The 20,979-nt window shown below is 41.9% G+C and overlaps 1 protein-coding gene across 2 annotated transcripts; it reads right to left on the bottom strand.

The window, feature by feature from the left end:
* Positions 1–86: 86 nt before the first annotated feature.
* Positions 87–20,294, bottom strand: LOC124413710. Of its 2 annotated transcripts, XM_046894482.1 has the most exons (13): positions 20,228–20,294; positions 19,346–19,421; positions 19,150–19,266; positions 18,702–18,988; positions 18,023–18,244; positions 17,230–17,534; positions 16,811–17,144; positions 16,109–16,346; positions 15,686–15,960; positions 15,115–15,339; positions 916–1,217; positions 480–813; positions 87–396 (listed from the first exon to the last, which is right to left on the bottom strand). In XM_046894482.1, the coding sequence occupies exons 1-13, from the start codon at positions 20,277–20,279 to the stop codon at positions 161–163; spliced, it is 3,003 nt and encodes a 1,000-aa protein (XP_046750438.1). In that variant the 5' UTR covers positions 20,280–20,294; the 3' UTR covers positions 87–160. The 2 variants fall into 2 exon arrangements, with proteins under 2 accessions (XP_046750438.1, XP_046750439.1); XM_046894483.1 differs by lacking the exons at positions 15,115–15,339; positions 15,686–15,960; positions 16,109–16,346; ... (5 more) ...; positions 19,346–19,421; positions 20,228–20,294 and adding exons at positions 1,329–1,550; positions 1,736–2,109; positions 2,292–2,529; ... (4 more) ...; positions 5,444–5,519; positions 7,016–7,228 and having other exon boundaries at positions 916–1,223.
* Positions 20,295–20,979: the final 685 nt, after the last annotated feature.

Here is a 20,979-nt window from a genome sequence, read left to right as displayed (position 1 = left end):
TTTAGTAATCAGGATTTGAGACAATTGAGCATTGTATACCTTCAAAATATCATTTAAATATTCAACCTTCCAAGTAAGGTAACGACATGCAGCTTTGTCATGCTTCAGGCATATTTTACGTCACTGATGATAAAATGTGGTCAACAGACAAATGAGATCATTAAACACTAGGTTTGCACGGTGGAAAGGATTGATGTCGTTCTAAACTTGAGATCACTTTACGAATCCACGACATGTAAGCGGGAACCTTGGTGTAAAGGGAGGTAGCGTTACCGTCGCAGGTTCCATTTCCACTCGACGGCCTGAAAGAAGTGCTCAAGACTCCCATAACGTACCAATTTCCGTCATTCTCGAACACCAGACCACCACCACTGTCTCCTTCGCACGAGTCCGTTCCTGGAATTTAATTGAGATCATAACTCTCCTTATTCTGACTTTTTACTTCGGAGTAAACGTGAATGGAAATCTTTTAGTATCACCGTTGCCACTTCCAACACAGAACTTGTCGTTCCCTGTAAGCTCCTTGTCTTCGTTGTTATTGGACACTGTGCACTCGCTAAGAGCTATGTAGGGGTTGTTTGTTGTCACAAGAGTTGCGGTCGATGGGCCTGATCCAGTTCTACCAAACCCAGCCAGTCTTCCCACCGAACCAGATTTTACTAGCCGCTCTTTAGTACCCAAGACATCCATACAGACTGGATTTGAAACACCGGACAGCTTGAACGGCTTCTGTAACTCGATGATCGCGATGTCGGAGCCGTAGTAGTTACTCTGCGAACCAGAATACTCGCAAGGGATGTGGATGCTTTTCACCTAAGCAGGAAAAATTAACGAGTTGCTACTCGAGTTGTACGAATTGTTGAGAAAAAAAGAAATAAAATATTTTTTAATATCAATCGAAATTATGCTACTAACCGCAGCCTTCTGTACGATACGTGAATCGTGGAGCGGAGAGTCGTAATCGCGGAATTTGTTCCCGGTAATCACGTGAAACTTTTCAGGTATCTCAACCGTCTTCAATACATGATCATAAACGCAATGAGCGGCGGTCAGCAGAAGATTGTCTTGGATTATCGTTGCACCGCACTGAAACTCTTTAGGATCCTGGGACGCTTTTTTTTGTTTGTACACCATCGCGTGCCATGGAAAATGTGGAAGATCGAAAACGATTCCATTTAGCACGGTTCGTGTTGAATGAGTGTTCGTTATTCCGCACACTGGAACTGAATTCAGGAGTTACGTAATTACAATGACGTTCAAGGCACGACCGTTTTGATTGCTTCTTGACCACGTGAGAATCCTCAGGGTTAAACGCCGCAACCACTTACCTGGCAAGCAAGTGATCGGATTGGGCTCCCACTCGCCGTTTATATTGCACGTCACAGTTTTACTGCTTGTCTTCTGAAGAGTCGGGTCTACCGCGTAACCGGGTCGACAGGCGAGTGAAGCCGTGATGTTTGGTAGCTCCATAGAATCACACGGCTTCCGTTGATTCTGGCTATAGCATGTCGCTATCATCGAAGCAGAGTCCAGTGAGGGGCAGGTGATTTCTATCAAATGCAAGTTTGGTGCCGATTTTAGACAATCTACTTCCTTCGGCAACAGCATCTTATCAATATACGTGCGACAGGTGCCGCCATAATAGTGCACAGCTTAAATGCTTACTTTCACACAATAGGACTTTCTTTGGCTCATACGACCTTTCGAATCACGTATAATAAAAACTTTAACACACCTATGCAGGTGGGGATCGTAGACCATTTTCCCAGCTGCAGTCTGCAAAAGACATCAGTGCTGCCATTCATTCGAAATCCAGGCTTGCAGCTGTATACCAGCTGACTTCCGGGCCCCAGTGCTGCGCCTTCAACAAGACTACAATCTGCGTTTTCCTCGCAGAGAGCTGGATGAAGTCTTCGTTCTCCATTAGGAGGCTGGGGTGGTACCCGACAGGATCCTGTCGGTATTCGGAAGCCGGTGGGGTCTGGAGTGCTCGTCTTTGTCGGTCTCGTCGGTCTCGGCCTCGTTGCAGAAGTGGGCGAGCTCGACGTCGGAGTTGGAGTAACGGACGGTCGTGGAGTGACCGATCCGTTGTGCGTTGGTACCGACGGACTGTTTCAAGACAAGTTGCAAATCCGTACGTTGAGAATAAACGACGAAGAAGAAGAGAGAAAGAGAGAGAGAGAGAGAGCAGAGGAGAAATGCATTTGTCACACCTAGAACTTCAAGGGTGAAGTAACTGAAGCAAGGATAAGAATAAAACCAGTCCATAAACACTTGAGGAAAGATCTTACATGCGGGAACTGCAGCTTTGGTAAGACTTGTATCGCTCCAAATAGAAAATCACTTCTTGAATCCACGACATGTATGTCGAGACTTTGGTGTAAAGCGAGTAGGAATTTTTGTCGCACGTCCTTTCCCCATTGCTGGTTTCTACGCCGAGACCAACGCTGACGATCCCCATAACGTACCACAAGTCATCTTTCTGAAACACCAAACCACCCCCACTGTCACCTTCACACACAGCCGATCCTGAAATCAACAAAATATTACGGTTCTTCACGTTTCCATTATTTCTTCTCCTATTTCCAATTTTTTCACTCGCTAAATCAACTCCGAATTCCACCAAAAAACTTCATATGAAGCTCCAGCTCTCATTCTTCATCAGAAACCGTATCAGTGAACATAGCTTTTTTTTCTCTAATATTCTTCGGAACCACCATAGTATACTTTCGGTAAGTGCCCAAGTACAACGAAATGTTCCAACTTTATTTATAGATAAACTGCAAGTCTGAATAATATGTAATACATAATTGAATTTGAAATTAGGAACTTATCGAGATCTGTACTATTGTCATTATAATGATAAAGAAAACGATGCCGAGAAAACAAATTTCAACACTTGTGCAAAGATTAACTTATCCAATCAGAGTATAATTTAAGCGATTACTTATTTTAACGATTTCCGAACAATCGTGGAAAAACATACCAAAAAAACTGTGCTTAGCGGTAAAAAAAAAAAAAGTAATCGATGAATTTAAAACTGACAGAGAATGAGAAACTGTTAAAATTTCTAAAGTACCCCACATTAGTAACATACTGACTATTGTTTGTCTAAATTCATCGAAGATCGTTACACACCATTCGTATAACCGGCGCAGAATTTATCGTTACTGATGAAGACCTCAACCTCGGCATTGTTCTTCAAAGACTTGCACTGGCTGTACGATATGTAAGGTAGCGTCAGGGTCTGCAGAACGGCGCTCGTGCCGCCTAGTTCTGTCCTACCGAAGCCGGCAACTTTTCCGGAAACACCAGGCTCCAGTATCTGCTGACTGTATCCAGAAAGGTCTAAACAAGCGGGCTGAAGAATGCTGGACAATTCGAAGGGCTGCTTAAGTTCCAGCAGCGCGATGTCAGTTGCATAGTTTCCATTCAGTCCGTAATACTGGCAATGAACGTAAACATTTTTCACCTGAAAGAAGATGACTTTGAAGTTAATGCAAAAAGAAATAGCAAAAGAAACGAATAAGACGCGGTACGAACGAACCTCAGCCTGTCGAACAATTCGGCGATCATGCAACGGGGAATCATAATCGCGGAACGTATTTCCAGTGAGAAGAAAAAGTTTCTCCGGGCACTCCGTGGTCTTGGTGTTCTCATTGTAGATGCAATGAGCAGCCGTCATGACCAGGTTGGTGTGAATAATTGTAGCGCCACAAGAGAACTCCTTTTTGAGTCCTTGCCGCGTGTTCCGCTCTTTATAGAGGGTCGCATGCCATGGAAAGTCGCCGACGTTCGCTTTCTCTGCGTTGTATGCTAACGGGGTGTGGTTGGGTATTGCAACACCACAAACTGAAAACATAGTGGAAGCAAATTGATTGTGATATGAACCAAGAACCAAACAAAGGCTTTCCGGTTTATTAGTCTGCAAGTATTCAGTAAAAAGAGTCTTCATGTTTTCGAAACGCGGTATGAATGCTGATGTATAAAACTCAGGCGGAAAATCGAACGTTTATTTAATTTACAGAATCATACAAAAGAGAAGGTACACCGAAGTCCACTTAAACTATGTGATTTATCTCTTCCCCTCCCACAAGGATTATTCAAGACAAACACTCACTTCGATTTTCGTCCGATATCTAATAAGTTGCGAACTCGTGTTTTGTGAAACGAATGCTCATTTATGTACGTGTGTGGGTTAGATTTTTTTGACCACGATACGAAACAAACAGCTTTATCGATTAGTCTGAAATTTGAATAAAAAATTACGAAAATTCGTAACTCTTATATTCTTTCAAACAGTCAATGGAACTGTAAAATACAACTTTAGGTAATTGACATACCTCTTTACGCATTTTTCTATTCAATTAATTGAGACCGTTTAAAATTTCTCCTCAAATATAATTCCAAGGAAATCAATGATGCTAATAATAAAATGGAAAATAACGTGCGTAAGTATCGGTATACGTTAGAAATGATTATGCACAGTTAAGCTCAAGGCAAAAAAGCAAAGCTTTTCGGGTAAACGACTTATCCATATGAGAGAGCGATGAAAGTATGTATTATAAATAGGTGAACAGCGCAAATCGTAAACGTACGTGGTATGCATCTTATGGGGTCCGGTTCCCACGTTCCGTTCGAAGTGCACACGATGATATCTCTGCGACTCGTTAAGGAACTCGTGTCCATCCTGTATCCCTGGCGACAAGATACTTGGGCTCGTATACCCGGAGAAACCGCGGTGTCGCAGCTCACCAACTTGCCCAAATTATAGCATGAAGCGATCGTCGACGGGGAGTTCAAAGCGTCGCATTTTATCTCTGAAACAGCATTTGATTAAGATTCATGTCCGTCCGATTCATTGGCTGCAACTGCTCTAATGCTGCGTCACTTTTATGTTAAAATCTATTTGCATAAGATTTTATTAAGATTGGACTCACCAATACACTCAGGAATTTCCGACCATGTTCCCCTGACTCCGCAGAAGACGTCAGTACTCCCTTTTATCCTGTAGTTGGGTCTGCAGGTATATACCAGCTGGCTACCAGGATCGAGATGAAGACCTTGAGCAACATCGCATTCCCTGTTGCTGTCACAAAGTGTTCGATGAAGCTTCCACTGGCCGTTACTTGGCTGCGGTGGCACCGGACAAGGCGACGGTCGTCTTAGGCCACTCGTTTCCGTTTCTCTTTTCCAACGGATGGCCGACTCGAGCGTAGTCGTGTGATTGGCTCCACCACTGTTTGGAATGATGATGGCATTTCAAATAATGTACAATTATGTTTTTCCGTAGTGAGTGGACAGCAGTTAAGATGTATGAATTAGATGACGACACATGATGTGATAAAATAGTAAAATCCGTATTTTGGCTGACGAATTAGTCTGCATAGTTGTGTGTTATGGACCGGATAAATCTTCGAATCGAATTCTGATATCCACTTACCCGCAATTATTTTCGAAATCATCGTTCCGTAGCGAATCTCCAACGACTTCTTGAACGTTATCGAATACGAAGAGGACTAGGCGCCGAGAAATGCCACCCGAAAACAAATAGTTTCAATAATTGATTAAGAATGCGTTTCAGAAGTTTTTAATATGTATTTTTTATCATGCAACAAACAGTAAGTGAAAAAAATCGTAACACTGGTGACACTCGTAAGCTCTGAACGCATTGTTTGAATCTAGCATATAAATTTTATAACATTGAAGACTGATCGTATTTAAAGAAAATTGTCGATCTATTTTTCAAATATGTATCTTGATCGTTACTTTCGATTGCATCATATTTAATTGAAACATGCCATTGCAATCATATGCTATGTGCATTCATACTTTACAATTAAAGAGAAAATTAACGACCTATTTGTCAAACGTCATATTTTTTCAAATCTTTTATTGCATCGGGCACCGTTATTTATAGTCAATGTTTTATCGGAGTGACAAAATAATTCTTTATCTACTCAATTTCACATTTCCTTTGTACTGTGTCTTTGCACATGTGATAATCCGACTGAATATGCTCACACTTGAGGTAACTTCCTTCGCATCGCCGTTACAACTGTCTGTATAAAGTCTGCGGTTTCACTCGCATGACGTGCGTCGGATGGTAATTATCTGGGTTATAATCTTATAAAAATCAGCTTATTTTTAGCTCCAGAGTTATATTAATCGTACGAGTTAGGAAGAGGATGGGAGGATTACCAAGCAATATCAAAAACATTCCCGGCTTATCCATTCCTTGTACTCGTACAGTGTTTTCAGTTAGTACTAGTAAAAGCGATTAGGAGAACTCCCTGACCGTAGAAGAAAACGAACATTTTCCTGTGATTGATATTCCTGAGAATCTTACTAGTCAAGGATAAACGGTGTCCGCGTAACCGTGTCGTGTCATGAATCTTTGTTGAGACTTTATTACATTGAGAAACATTCCTTATCGTATCAACTTTGTTGAAATTTTTCAGTGACCTTTAACGGCGATAGATCGCAAGGTTAACAAACACGTATCATTAATGCACTTAGATATATGTATATAGAAGGAATAAACCATATTATTAACTACATCGAAATTGAGAAAGAACCGGTTTTTATTATCCCTATACGTATATTGAGCTATTAAATAAAGCAAGTCTTGTCTGATTTGCTTTCAATGAAGAAAATATGAATGCTGCCTGAAGGGAAAATCTATTCTTCAGTCTTCAGCGACAGTGATATTTAGAAAACGAATTCGCTTTCGAGCAATGAACTTCATCGGCATGTTGCCACAACTTTACAGCGCTGTGAGGAAATTGTTCGATTTAAAATTCAACACAATTTTCATTAAACTCCATTATTAAAAATGATTTGGTTATAACCTGAGAAAATTGATTCTTCTCCCATTTACTGCGACGCAGCAGGTTGAATTCGGAAATGACAAAAGACTTTACAAGGATGATAATCCGCTTTATATGTGCATCGAATTGCATCGTACACAACTATCTGTATCCACTACACTCAAAATCATGACTCAATCACTCACCATAAACGAAAGTCAAAACCGCGGCACATTTAACGTCGAATATTGCCGTCATTATAGCTTCACAATAAATTATTGGTTGTTATCAACTAGAGTGTCTGTCGCACGTTTAGATCATCGTAGAAAACCTGTACGGTAACGTCGGAAGAACAAAAACTGCTACAAACTAACTTCGCACGCAAGCTGACCAGCCAACCCAAGCGGTCGGCGTAGTCTGAGGAGATCGAGAGAAACAAGTATGGACGGACTGTACGCCAAAGGAGAAAAAAAATACGCAGAAGTATAATAAGAATAATCATACAGAGAGGAAGAAATTTCCAGCGCAGAAAAACTTCACTTGGCCGATTCGACGCGCTCTTTAGTGTAGGTATAGGAAACTTCATAATTGATAATGCTTACCTGTGATCGTGTACCGCAGTAAAAGGACTCAACCATCGAAATATTTACGAGGAATATATGTGGGCATAAGATAGATCTTCCAAATCATGATCAATTGACATAATTGCGTGTATCGCAGTACGGCGAATGCGATGTATAGTTTAAAGTCTGTCCTAAAAATGTTCTCAAACATACGTTTGATTTTATTGGTTTGTATTAGTTTATCGATAAATATTTGCGATATTTAAACTGTGTTACTTCTGAATATTATGAAAAAATTGATATTCACAAGTATTCGGTATTTATTCTAAGCGCTGTTACACGACGAGTAAGTCTTGTCACGCTGCAGGCATATTATTCGCAATCATTCATAGACGTCAGATTCGCATGAGGGGTAATACCCATATCGTTCCAAATTGAACATCACATTCTGAATCCATGGTATGTGGGTGGGAATCTTGGTGAAAAACGAGTAAGCGTCACCGTCGCAAGTTCTCTTTCCGTTCACAGTTTTCACCCCATAAGTGACGCTCAAAACTCCCATAATATGCCACCTTCCGTTACTCTCAATCACAAGACCACTGCCACTGTCTTCATCGCAAACGGTGTTCCCTGAAATTTCATTTAAATAAGATTTTTGCCTCTTCCGAGATCGATTAGAAACAAGTAAAACTTTTCTACTACCACTCTGGCCTTCAGCGCAAAACTTGTCCTCGGTACTATCAGTCATTCCGCAATTCCGATTTGGGTTGTTAGGAACGTTTGTCGTCAAAAGAGCTGAACTTGACAAGCCACTGCTCGTTTCACCAAATCCGACAAATCTTCCAACCATGCCCGATTTCAGTAGCTCCTGGTTGTACCCCAAGACATCCATACAAGCCGGTATTAAATTTCCTGATAGCTTAAAAGGCTCCTGCAACTCGATGAGAGCTATGTCGAAATTGTAGTTACCCTCAAAGCTGGAATACTCGCAAGGAATGTGGATGCTTTTTACCTGAGCAAACAAAATCAGAAAATTCATACTAAGGTAATACTCAGATTAACAGAAGCGGTAATCGACCTAAAGATGGATCGTTAATATGCTACTGACCGTGGCTCTATGAACGACTTGTGGATCGTGAAACGGAGAGTCATAATCGCCGACTTTATTTCCCGTAACAACGTAAAACCTTTCAGCTAACTCAACGGACTTAAAATTATCGTCATAAACGCAATGGGCGGCGGTCAGTAGGAGATTATTTTGGATTATCGTTCCTCCACATTTAAGCTCCTTGGAATCCTCGGGCGGCTTTTCTTGTCTGTACAACGTCACGTGCCATGGAAATTGTAAGATATCGGCCGCAGTTCCATTATTCATGGTGTGGTTTGATTGGCGAGTTGTCAATTTTCCGCACACTGTAACAATATTCAAGAAATATTGTGATTTTATTAAACTTCAGACGTAATCGTCCAACTAAGTTATAGGCTTCGTTTCCGCCTACCTGGATTGCAAGTGATCGGTTTGGGTTCCCACTCGCCATTCTCGTTACATGTCACAGTTTTGCTGCCAGCTTTCAAAGAACGCGAATCCTCCTCGTAAGCAGGGCGACACGAGAGTGAAGCCGTAGTGTTTGGTAGCGCTGCCGAATTACACGGCGTCGGACGATTCGATCGATAACAGGTCGACATCATTGAAACATCGTCCAACGAACTGCAGGTGATTTCTATAAAACGCTTTACAATTAGTCAATTACTAATTGAAAATAAAAATTAGATAGCTTGTGGAAATGTGGTGAAGCATGTTAAAATTCGGACATGGAAAGTTTTTAACTCACCGATGCAGGTGGGAATCGGTGACCAACGTCCTTGTGGTCCACAGATTATCTCAGGACTCCCCTGGATTCGGAATCCAGACACGCAAGTGTATACTAATCGACTTCCATGTTTCATAGCAACGCCTTCAGAAATAATGCAATTCATGTTTTCCTTGCAGTCAGCCGGATGAAGTCTCCATTCTCCAATGGCCGGATGCGTAGGTATTAGACACGCTGAGTCCAGCGGATTTAACTTAGTTCGTGAACTGACGAGATCCGAAGTCTTCGAAGTCATTACCATCGGAAGATGCGGTGAATTTGACCGGGTTGGTGGTGGCGGACTATTTTAAGTCAAATCACACAGTCATGCAGCGAGATATACGAACATGAAAAAAGGAGATAGCAGATGAAAAATGCGATCATGTATCTCATTTATGGCTACAAAGCCGGAGTATTTGATAAAAAGATAATAATACAACCTCGAATGAAACCAAAGCATGAAAACATAGAGAAAGAGATTACGTGTAGGATCTGCATCCAGGGCGGGACTCGGGTCGCTCCAAATCGAATATCACGTCTTGAATCCACGATATGTAATTTGAGACTTTGGTGTACAGCGAGTAGGAATATTTGTCGCACGTCCTTTCCCCATTGCTGATGTCAACACCGAGACCAACGCTAACGATCCCCATGACGTACCATAAGCCACGTTTCTTAAAGACCATTCCACCTCCACTGTCACCCTCGCACACAGCCGATCCTGAAATCAAAAGTATTACAATACTAAAAAACGCTGAATGAGACCCAGTCTAAGAAAGGTGTACCGAAATTCATCGAGGATCGTTACACACCATTCGTATAACCGGCGCAGAATTTGTCGTTGGTGATAAAGACCTCAGAGTCGGTATTGTCGATAGGTGACTTGCACTGACTGTACAATATGTAAGGCAACGTCAAGGTCTGCAAGACGGCACTGTTAGCGCTTAGTTCCGTCCTACCGAAGCCGGCAACTTTTCCGAAAACACCAGGTTCCAGTATCTGATCACTGTATCCAGAAAGGTCTAAACAAGCTGGCTGAAGAATGCTGGACAATTCGAAAGGCTGCTTAAGTTCGAGCAGCGCGATGTCAGATCCGTAGTTTCCCTCTAGTCCGTAGTACTGACAGTGCATGAAGATGTTTTTCACCTGGAAGAAGATGCAAACGGCTATTTTGTGAATTGTATTCATGGCGAAGAAAGTACGAACGAACCTCGGCCTTTCGAACGATTTTGGGATCGTGCAACGGGGAATCGTAACCTAGGAACGTGTTGCCAGTGACGAGGAAGAGTTCAGCGGGGTTCACCGTAATCTTAGCATTCTCATCGTAGATACAATGGGCAGCTGTCATTACCAGCTTAATGTGAATAATTGTAGCACCGCACTGAAATTCTTTTTTCGGCCCTTTCTCCGTGATGATCTCCTTGTAGAGGGTTGCGTGCCATGGAAAGTCACCGATGGATGCCTTGACTCCATTATGCACCAATGGGGTATGGTGGCTATTTGCGACACCGCAAACTGAAATCACGACAAAGGCTATTTGAGATGTGCCAAGAACCAAGTAGATGCACTGTACTTTATCAGTTCACTAGTAGATAGTACAATACCAAGATCGGGATTGCTCTTTATCTTCCCTGATGCGAACAATATTCAACAATTTTTTTCGAGTTACGGAATAGATAGTTATAATTGTTATAAATAAAATAAACAAAGAATCTCGTTTTCCAAAAGAAGAAAACCCATTATGCGTTGTCAACGTAAGTTGTAAACGGACCTGGTATGCATCTTACAGGGTCCGGTTCCCACTTTCCGTCTGAGTTGCATACTACGACGTTTCTGCGACTTGATAAGTACCTCGTGTCCGCCATGTATCCCTGCCGACAAGATACTTCAGCTCGAGTACCCGGGGATACCGTAGAGTCGCAGCTCACCAACTCATTGGAATGATCATAGCATGAAGCCACCGTTGACAGGGAGTTCAAAGAGCTACATTTGATCTCTGTAATAATAATGATTACGTTAGTAATTAAGTAAATTGCGAAGGTTCTGACAGAATTTTAACTCACTACTGCAGACGGGGATTGCCGACCACTTTCCCGTGAACCCGCAATGGACGTCCGGGCTACCTTCCATCCTATAGCTGGCGTTGCAAGAATATACCAGCTGGCTTCCCGGGTCGAGCCGAATACCCTGAGGAATATTGCAGTCAGTGTCAACGTCACATTGTGCGCGATAGAGCTTCCAGTAGCCATTACTTGGCTGCGGCGGCACCAAGCAAGACGACGCCCCTCGTTTTAAACGGATCCCCGATTTGATCGTAGTCGTGCGATCGCCTGCACCACTGTTCAAAGGAATGCAGGTATTTTAGTCAGAAAAAAAAATAATAATTATACATCACGGTATTATGGGTGAATGGTAATTATTCGATGAAGGGTTGTGATGCGAATAGAATAATGAATCGATATTAGAGACTTGGTTTACACGGAACTCAGTCAACTTGTTTTCTGCCTCGTGCAGAACTCGATATGAGAAATCCGAAGTGCAACAATACAATAAAAAAAACACAACGAAGAAAATCTCTTCAAGAAACCAAGTTACACATGTGACGATCTCTGTAAGGCTGAGTTCACTGTGCGAAGAATAACGCGGTTATATGATGAATCCCGTATGTTTCTGGAAAACCAATTGCAAAGACAAATCTGAAGTGCAACTTACGGAAAGGATCCGCAGGCGAGGGCAGTTTCGTCACTCCGATCGGCGCAGTCGACGGTCCCGTCGCAGAGAGACGTCGAGTTAACGCATTGTCCATTAGTGCACCGGAAGTCGTCAAGACCACAGATCGCCTCAGGGTCAGTCACCGAAATACCCGGACACCTCGTCAGTGTCTCGTCGCTGTTGTCGATGCAGTCCTTGACGCCGTTGCAGACCGCGTCTCCGTCGACGCAGGCCCCGTAAGTACACCGGAACGCGTAATCCGGACAGATCAGCCCCGGCTTTGAGCATTCCGCCTGGGTCTCGTCGCTCTGATCCGAACAGTCGGCTCTTCCGTCGCACAGCGATTCGCTCGCGATGCAATCCCCGTCTCGACAGGTGAACTGGTACTCTCTGCCGTAAAGTTTTCGTAATTTATTTCGGAAATGTCGTACCGTCTAGAATATTCGAGTCGGATCACGATATCCACTTACCCGCAACTCTTTCCGTCGTCATTGTTCAGATGGGGTTTCCTAGCGACTTTTTGAGCGCTACCGGATGCGATAAAGGCTGCACTCCAAGGATCGCGGGGCAAGAAAAAACAATTTCATTAATTAAAGGGCATGCGCATTTAAATTTGTCATTCGTTTTCTGTTACCGATCGAAGTTCGAACGTTTATCTCTTATAATCAAGGCCAATCAGTATTTCAATCATGCGTTAACCGGTTATACAGGTTTTAAACTTCGTTTTAATTCCTTGTGTTCGCGGAGGATTTAGCGTGGAAAAAGTTACATCTGAATAAAAATATTAATAAATACCGAAACTAAATAAAAATCCTAAAGGCGTAAAAGTTCTGGCTGTCCAGATATGTAGCATCCGAAACCACAATGAGTATTACAAAACGCAGCGCCATCCATGCAAGGGTGAAGACCCTAGTTTATAAACATCTCCATTCTCCATCACTTTACTAACAACCATGACACCAATTACTCACCATAAACAAAAGTCAGAATCACAGCACGTTCAACATCGAATATTGCCGTCATTATAGCCTCACAAACAACTATCGGTTATAATAATCTGCACTGTATATTTTGAGCATTCGCACTTGTCCGAGTATGTCAAAATAGCGGGCACTAGGAGCATGATGGTTCAGTTTTCGAACGTGTGCTGACCAGCCAATCAGACCGATCAACGTAGACTGCTGAGTTAAAGAGAAACGAATTATACGTGACTGCATGTGAAAAGAGGACAAAAACAATACACGAGTGTATGCTAAGGATAATCATACAAGGATAAACTTCCCTGCACTGAAATCCCCACACGAACGATTTGATACGCTCGTGTGTGGGGGGGAGGCTTTATGGATAATACTCCATAGATTGATACCGTGTAGCGCAAAAAAAGGTATCATCAAAAGTTTTTCAAGGTAAACATGTTGCCACAAGATTTTAAGGTTGGAAATAGTCAAGCAAGCAAACAGTGTCAAATGAAGGTAACGTGTCTAAATTAGGTATCGAGGTTGAAAACTTTATAAAAATGTTGCTATTCGCCAAGCTAGCTAACACGCTGCAACACAACCACCAACTGTAGGCCACACCGAAAAATCATATTATGGTAGTTCTCCCTCCTCCCTGTTACACATTTTCGTCGCAATCGCGAAATTACTCTCGCCAAATACCACATGCCGAGAGCTAAGGATAATGTAATATCAATTCGCAACATATTCCATCATATTTGTAGAAAATCTAATTTTTTCAGCAAATGCGGAAGTCACTCGGACGCTGGTCACCTGTACAGACCGCACAACGAAGAGGGGGAAACTCGTGATGATATTGTATCTTATTCAGCGATAGTTTTAATAAATGTTGGTAACGAGCTGCGTATGCGTACAGGGCCATCCGACCTTCGAATCGCAACGCCGTAAAAGTCTGCCGACGATCGGTACTTTAGTATACGTTTGAAAGTCGGTGAAGAAGCAGCTACTTTTCTCAATCCCCAACGCAAAATTTTAGTGACCATGAAGTTTGTCGCGTTTCTTGCAATACTTTTCGTCATCGTCGATCTGTCGGAGCACATACCGGTGTTGAGTAAGTCTAGCTTTAGTGGAAAAAAAATGGAGACTGCACTTACCGATTAATTCTCTTGGACCAATTTTTTCCTCTAGGAAACTGCCCTCCCGATTTTACCCTTGACGGTAAATTGCTAAACAGCTGTGGAATTATTACGTGTAATGACTCCGGCAATATCAGCTCCGTTCTTGCGTCAGTATAAAAACTTCATCCATAAAGCGAAAGTCTTCATGCCTGCGAAATTTACTTACCGCGATTTTCATTTTGTAGATGTGCCTGGGGAGCATGTCGGAACAGTCACGGTTACAAAAAAGACGATAACACGAAGCTGTATCCGAGATGTTGCGGTGGACCAATTTGCTACTAAGCGTTGCGGTCGTTAATTTCAACCATGTTTTCCTACGAAACAAAAAATGAACTCCAACCAGCATATTACAATCAAATAGAAGACACGGTGTTGGCACGAGATAGTTACAGGGTACCTCTTCTTGAATTTTTTAAATCTGATTTCACAATTAGTTAAGCTAAACAGTATGTCGAAAAATAATAAATAATATTGTTTATCGTATTCTCTCTGAGCTGAAACGTGGAACGTGGATAGGTAATATTAACCCCTGCTGTTCATTTCTCGATTCCAACAGGGTATCGCACTACCTTTAAGGGACTTGATATCCGCTCCTCGGTCGAACTACAATTCTCCATTCGGTAGATGGCAAAGCCCCCTGTAACGATGGTTGTTTTATCTGAGGATATATTTCCGCTTAGCATTTTACTTTGCATCGAAATGGGAACCTCAGTACCTCTGCGAAACTACCGTCAAACGAATTCGCTTTGTTTTCGTAGATGTTTATTCACATCCAAATTGAATTACTTATTCCCCAATACAGACTGTCGACTTTCATTGCCAATGAGAGCAAACGGAATGATATTCGTTTTTCTGTTACTACTTGTTACTTTAATACAGCTACCAAAGTACAGAATAAAATTATGAAAGAATAATAATTAGCACCTTTCGCACACTGGAATAAAATTCAAGGAATGCGTTACTTCCACCTAGTCTAAATGCACGTTTCAATTGTCTGTTGAAAATGCGATTGACAATGAGTTAAACTTGGCCTTGTTGCCCCTCGCTTGGAAGGCAAGTGATAGGTTTTGGCTCCCACTGGCCGTTCGCGTTACATCTCACATATTTACTACCAGCCTTGCCAGGAGTCGCATCCTCGGTATAACCAGGTCGACATATGAGTGAGGCTGTGGAATATGGTAAAGCAGTAGAGTTGCAATCCTGCGTCCAAGTGCTCTGCCGAAGACACGTCATTGCTGTCGATGCAGAATTCAGCGAGGGGCAGATGATTTCTGTAAAACACCAAGGCAATATTTAAATACATCCTATACCCTTATCCTACAATGTCTTAACGCCTTTGTCTTTAATCACAGCATAAATTGCGGAGAACAGTAAACTCTGACTAGGATTAATAAGTCCATTACCCTCGTTCAATACGCGGTTGCGCGTCTTAGAGTGCGTCAATTTTGCATATTTACATCGCATGTGAGAGCAAGAGGAACAAGTTTAATTTTTCTCATACTCGTTACTTCGTTACGACTACTTAAGTACACAAAACAGTCCTGGAAAAATAAGAGGAACCTCTTAATTCCCCGCAGTATGATATATCCTTATATCCTGTTAGAAATTGTGGTTTACCATCGACGCAGATTGGGATTGTTGTCCAATTTCCCTGCAGTCCGCAGAAGACGTAAGGGCTCCCATCGAGTCGAAATCCAGGCATGCAACTGTATACCAGCTGATCTCCAGCTTCCAGTGAAGCACCCTGAGGTACTGTGCAATCTGTGCGCCCCTCGCAGATCGACGGATGAAGTCTCCATTCCCCGTGGGCAGGATGCGGTGGTACCTTACAGTATAAGACTACCGCGCTTGAAGGAATTTCTTTAGTGGTCTTCGGCGTTGGTGGCTGTGGTCTATTCCAAAGAAAATCGCGAACGCGTACCATCATGTATTAAAAGATGACGAAGGGGATAACAGAAAAGAAAGACTTTCATGCATCTTGATGATTCCAACAAAGATAGCAATGGAACCAGCCCATAGAAACGTTAAGAAAGCACTTACCTGTACGGCCTACACACGGGGTAAGACTTGTGTTGCTCCAATTCAAATATTACATCTTGAATCCAAGTCATGTAAGTGGAGACTTTGGTGTAAAGCGAGTAGGAGTATTTGTCGCAGGTCTTTTCCCCGCTGCTGGTGTCTACGCCGAGACCTACGCTGACGATCCCCATAACGTACCACAAGTCATTTTTCATGAAGACCAAACCACCTCCACTATCACCTTCACACACGGCAGATCCTGAAATCAACAACGCATTTAGAATCTGTTGTGAATATTAGGGTGCTCTTTATAAGGGGTCTTTATTATTGAATTTTGAAATTTTGAATCGCCAAACTGAACTATTTGCTATTTAGATAAATCGATCTGAAAATAAGAATTCATTGGCATATTTGTATGAATTTATAATTATAATTACAAAAACACGATACTAACTAAAACTTTCAACATATATAAGAATAGACATTTTTCGAATTCAAATTCAATTTTACAATTAAGACTTGAGTTTGTCGTAAGTTTTCAGACATAGAAAAGACCATTAAAATAACGATGCTCTCCGGCAGGGTTTCCCATCGGGATGGAGAGCTCGGATTTGGCAGGATTGCTTAATTTAGGGAGTAAAAGTGAACAAAATAATAACTAAAAAACGATATAAGGACCACGTTTTTAAAAAATGTCAAAATTCATCAAGGATCGTTACATACCATTTTTATAACCAGCACAGAACTTGTCGTGGCTGATGAAGACTTCGATTTCGAGATTGTGGTTCAAAGTCTTGCACTTGTTGTATGGTATGTAAGGAAGCGTCAGAGTCTGGAGAACGGCACTGGTCGTGCCTGTTGCTGTCCTACCGAAACCAGCGACTCTCCCGAAGACACTGGAATCAAGTATTTGCTCACCGTACCCAGAGAGGTCCAAACAAGCAGGCTGAAGAAAGCTGGAGAATTCGAACGGCTGCTTAAGTTCCAGCAACGCGATGTCAGATACGTAGTTTCCTCCTAGTCCGTAATACTGACAATGCATGTAGATATTTTTCACCTGGAACAAGATGCGAATATCTATTCTTAGTCTTAGGTCCAAGGCAAAAATATCAGAACAGTCGATGACGACGATGCGAACGAACCCTGGCCTTTTGGACGATTCTAGGATCGTGCAGCGAAGAATCATAATCGCGAAACGTATTTCCAGTGACGATGAAAAATTTCTCCGGGTTCTCCGTGGCCTGAGTGTACTCGTCGTAGATGCAATGCGCAGCTGTCATTACCAGGTTTGTATGAATAATTGTAGCACCACACTGAAATTCCTTTTTGGGTCCTTCATCCGTGCTCTCCTCCTTGTAGAGGGTCGCGTGCCACGGAAAGTCACTGACGTTCGCCTTGATACCATTGTATACCAATGGACTCTGCTCGATTCTTGCGACACCGCATACTGAAAACACGACAACTGCAAGTTAAGATCTACGGAAAACCAATTGTGCGCTCTGTAGTTTATCAATTTGTTATCAGAACTTGTTTATTTCCCAAGCGATCGTTGTTCTCAAGTACAATCTACGGATTATGATTTAATAGCAAAGTTGCGGGCATTTAAAATACAGAATGCATTTCAGGCATGGTGCTGAAGATGATATATGAGTTAGTGCAAAATCGAATTTTCGAGAAAAAAATTGAATTGACTAATGACGGAATTTTCAAAAACGTGAGACAGTTGATTGAGCTTTGAGATGAAATTTTACGATGTTCTTGCAATCAGAATTCCAGACGAACGACTAAACCAACTTTACTGATATGAAAGTAGAAAATAAGTCCACAACCCTCACGTGAAACAAACAAAAAAAATTGCTGCCCAAACCGCTTGTCTAAATGATGAGAGTGAAGAAAGCACTATAAATACGTGGACAACGTAAATCGTAAGTGTACCTGGTATGCATCTAATGGGGTCCGGTTCCCACTTTCCGTCCGAATTGCACATGACGACTTCTCTGCGACTTGTCAAGGAACTCGTCTCCTTCTTGTATCCTTGCCGACAAAATACTTCAGCTCTGATGCCCGGGGACATCGTAGAGTCGCAGCTCACCAACTGACCAGAACGATAGCATGAAGCCGTCGTCGACGGGGAATTCAAAGTGCTGCATTTTACCTCTGCAACAACGTTCATTGCATGTTTACGTAAGTATTGAGTCGTTGAAAATATTATTCATTAAGTCGTTAGTCGTTACAGCCATAAAGCGACTATACCCAAAGTCTTCACATCTTACAGGACCCCTTATTTTCATTAACTTCACATGACAAACGGCTGCAACGTCTCTGTGTGACACCCTTACGGACCAAATCCCCTAACTTGGGCTTAAATTTGCACCCTCAACTTTATTCTTATGGGAATTTAGCATTGTCTGTGAGTTTAGGGTACGAATTTAAACCTAAGTTGGTTTTTGTTCTGTAAGGGCTGGTTCAATAATAGGGTTGTTTGTTGAATTGAATGAGGTGTACTAGCGTTAACATAGGCAAAAATTTGGTATAGATTGAGACAACTTATCACTAGATACGAGATGTTGAAAATGAGGAGAAAATTAGAGAAACCCAATAGAATTTAACTCACCAATACACTCGGGGATTTCCGACCACGTCCCCGTGACTTCGCAGAAAACGTCGGTGGCTCCTGTCGCCTTGTAATTCGGAAAGCAGGTGTACAACAGCCGGCTTCCAGGCTCCAGCTTGATATCTTGAGAAACGTCGCAGTCCACGCCATCGTCGCAGAGTGCTCGATGGAGCTTCCAGTGGCCGTTACTTGGTTGCGGTGGAACCAGACAAGACGACGGCGTTCTTTGCGCGGCTCTTTTCGAACGGTTCGTTGATTTAATCGTATACGTGTTAAAGCCGTCGTCACTATTCAAAGGGATTCGTTTGCTTTAATTCGATACTCACTGAATGGTAATAAAAATTTTTTTTTTTTATTTTAAGAATAAGATGCAGTAAAGTTTCGCAGATGGATTCGCAGCAGGTTTTACGTGGAAAACTGACAGTGACAAGTTTGGAGAGCTGCTTACGGGGAGAATTCACAGACAGGCGTAGTTTCATCACTCCGATCGGAACAGTCGGCTCTTCCGTCGCACAGTAATTCCTCCGAGATGCAATTCCCGTCTTGGCAGGTAAACTGGTTCTCTCTACAGGAAGTTTGTTGTCATTAATTTTGGGGTATCATGTGGTTTTAAATGTTAGAGTCAAACCCTGATATCTACTCACCTGCAACCCTTTTCATTGATATCGTTTAGTTTCAGATTTCCAACGACTTCTCGACACCTAACCGATGCGAAGATGGCTGTGCTCCAAGAACCACGAGACAAGATCAAACGATTTCGTTGAATTAACGGACATGCGTATTTAATTTGATAATATTTTATTTTTAGTGGTTTTAAGCTTGAACACTTATCTCTTATGATCATGTAAGCATCGGCAAATAGCTCAGAGTCATTTGTCTGGTCAATAAGCGTGCCAGCTACGCGTTAACCGGTTATACGGGTTCTCAGTTTATATTTATGATCCCTTGTGTTGAGATAGTATTTTTGCTATTATGAAAGAAGTGATTACGTAGATGCAGATGCTAAACATGATTCCAAAACATTCCGATTGCGGGCAAATTCGATGACTGTAGTACAGTTACTTGACTTCACTCTGTTCTATGGATTCCTTGGCTGTCCAAGAAGTAAAAGGTGTATTCTTTGAGCAAGAATTTTAACTGATCTCTACACTTACAAATCAAGTAACCATTTGAAGTTGGAATACGTAACCGCTGTTAATAAATGACAAGAAAATATATGGATCTCTACCGTGAAGAACTAAATCGTAATGATTCCTCGGAAAACAAAGAAAATAGAATTATGTCGTAAGAAAAGTCACTTTAAAAAAATTGAAACTAAACGAAATTTCTGGTAAAAAAACATACGATAAATCTCTTTTCAAACAATCATAAATTCTGAAGCTAAATAGAAACCCGCACGGTAGAGATCTGCTGAAAAGTTTTTAGTGTCCAGATCATTTCGCAAACCGTATTACAAAATGTAACACAAAATATGCCAGAGTGGAGGCTTCATCACTTTTCTAATAACCGTGACGTCAATCACTCACCACAAACGAAACTCAGGATCACAGCACGTTCAACGGCGAATATCGACGTCATCGTAGCCTCACGAACAACTATAGCTTGTAATCAGCTGCAGTGTGTATATGTTGAGCGTTTAGGTCATCGCGGAAAATCGTGGGTACATGCTGGTTCGATCGGCGCACGTGTACTGACCAGTCAGTTAGACTGGTCAGCGTAGACTGAAGAGTTTTAAAGAACCATTCCTTTTTTTTTTTTTACTTTGTGCCGAATGAAGAAAAAAATACACAAGTGTATACTAAAGAACGAGGATGAAATTCCCAGGGAATTATCCATACCGTATAACGCAAGAAAAAAAGTATCGGTCAAAGATTTTCAAGGTAAACATGTAGTAACAAGATTTCGAGGCTGGAAATAGTCAAACAAGCCATCGGCGTTGTAAAAAGATGATGCGGTTAAAGTATGAAGGTTTGACGTTGATTATAGAATACTATCCAGTCCAGCGAAGCGTAATCTTAGTTTTTCTTATCCAAATGTCACGTTATTGCTTCACGTCGTGTCTCTCAGCGCGCTTCTTACATATAATTTGAAGCGATCTATGATTGTGAAGTCGCTTCTCTTGAAAGATTCATTAAGGATGAAGTTTGAATTTAATATGCATAACAACAAATGATTTGCGATGCAAAATTTATATTGGATACGGTATCACATCAGTAGTTATGAGTTTGCCGATAATCAGGACGTGAGATATTTGCATAGCATTTCTTTTAAATGCTAT

This window comes from Diprion similis, chromosome 12 (genome assembly GCF_021155765.1).
Source record: "Diprion similis isolate iyDipSimi1 chromosome 12, iyDipSimi1.1, whole genome shotgun sequence".
Taxonomy (NCBI): Eukaryota; Metazoa; Arthropoda; class Insecta; order Hymenoptera; family Diprionidae; genus Diprion; species Diprion similis.
Note: the sequence above shows the minus strand (reverse complement) of the source record. Positions and strands in the feature narration are given on the sequence as shown.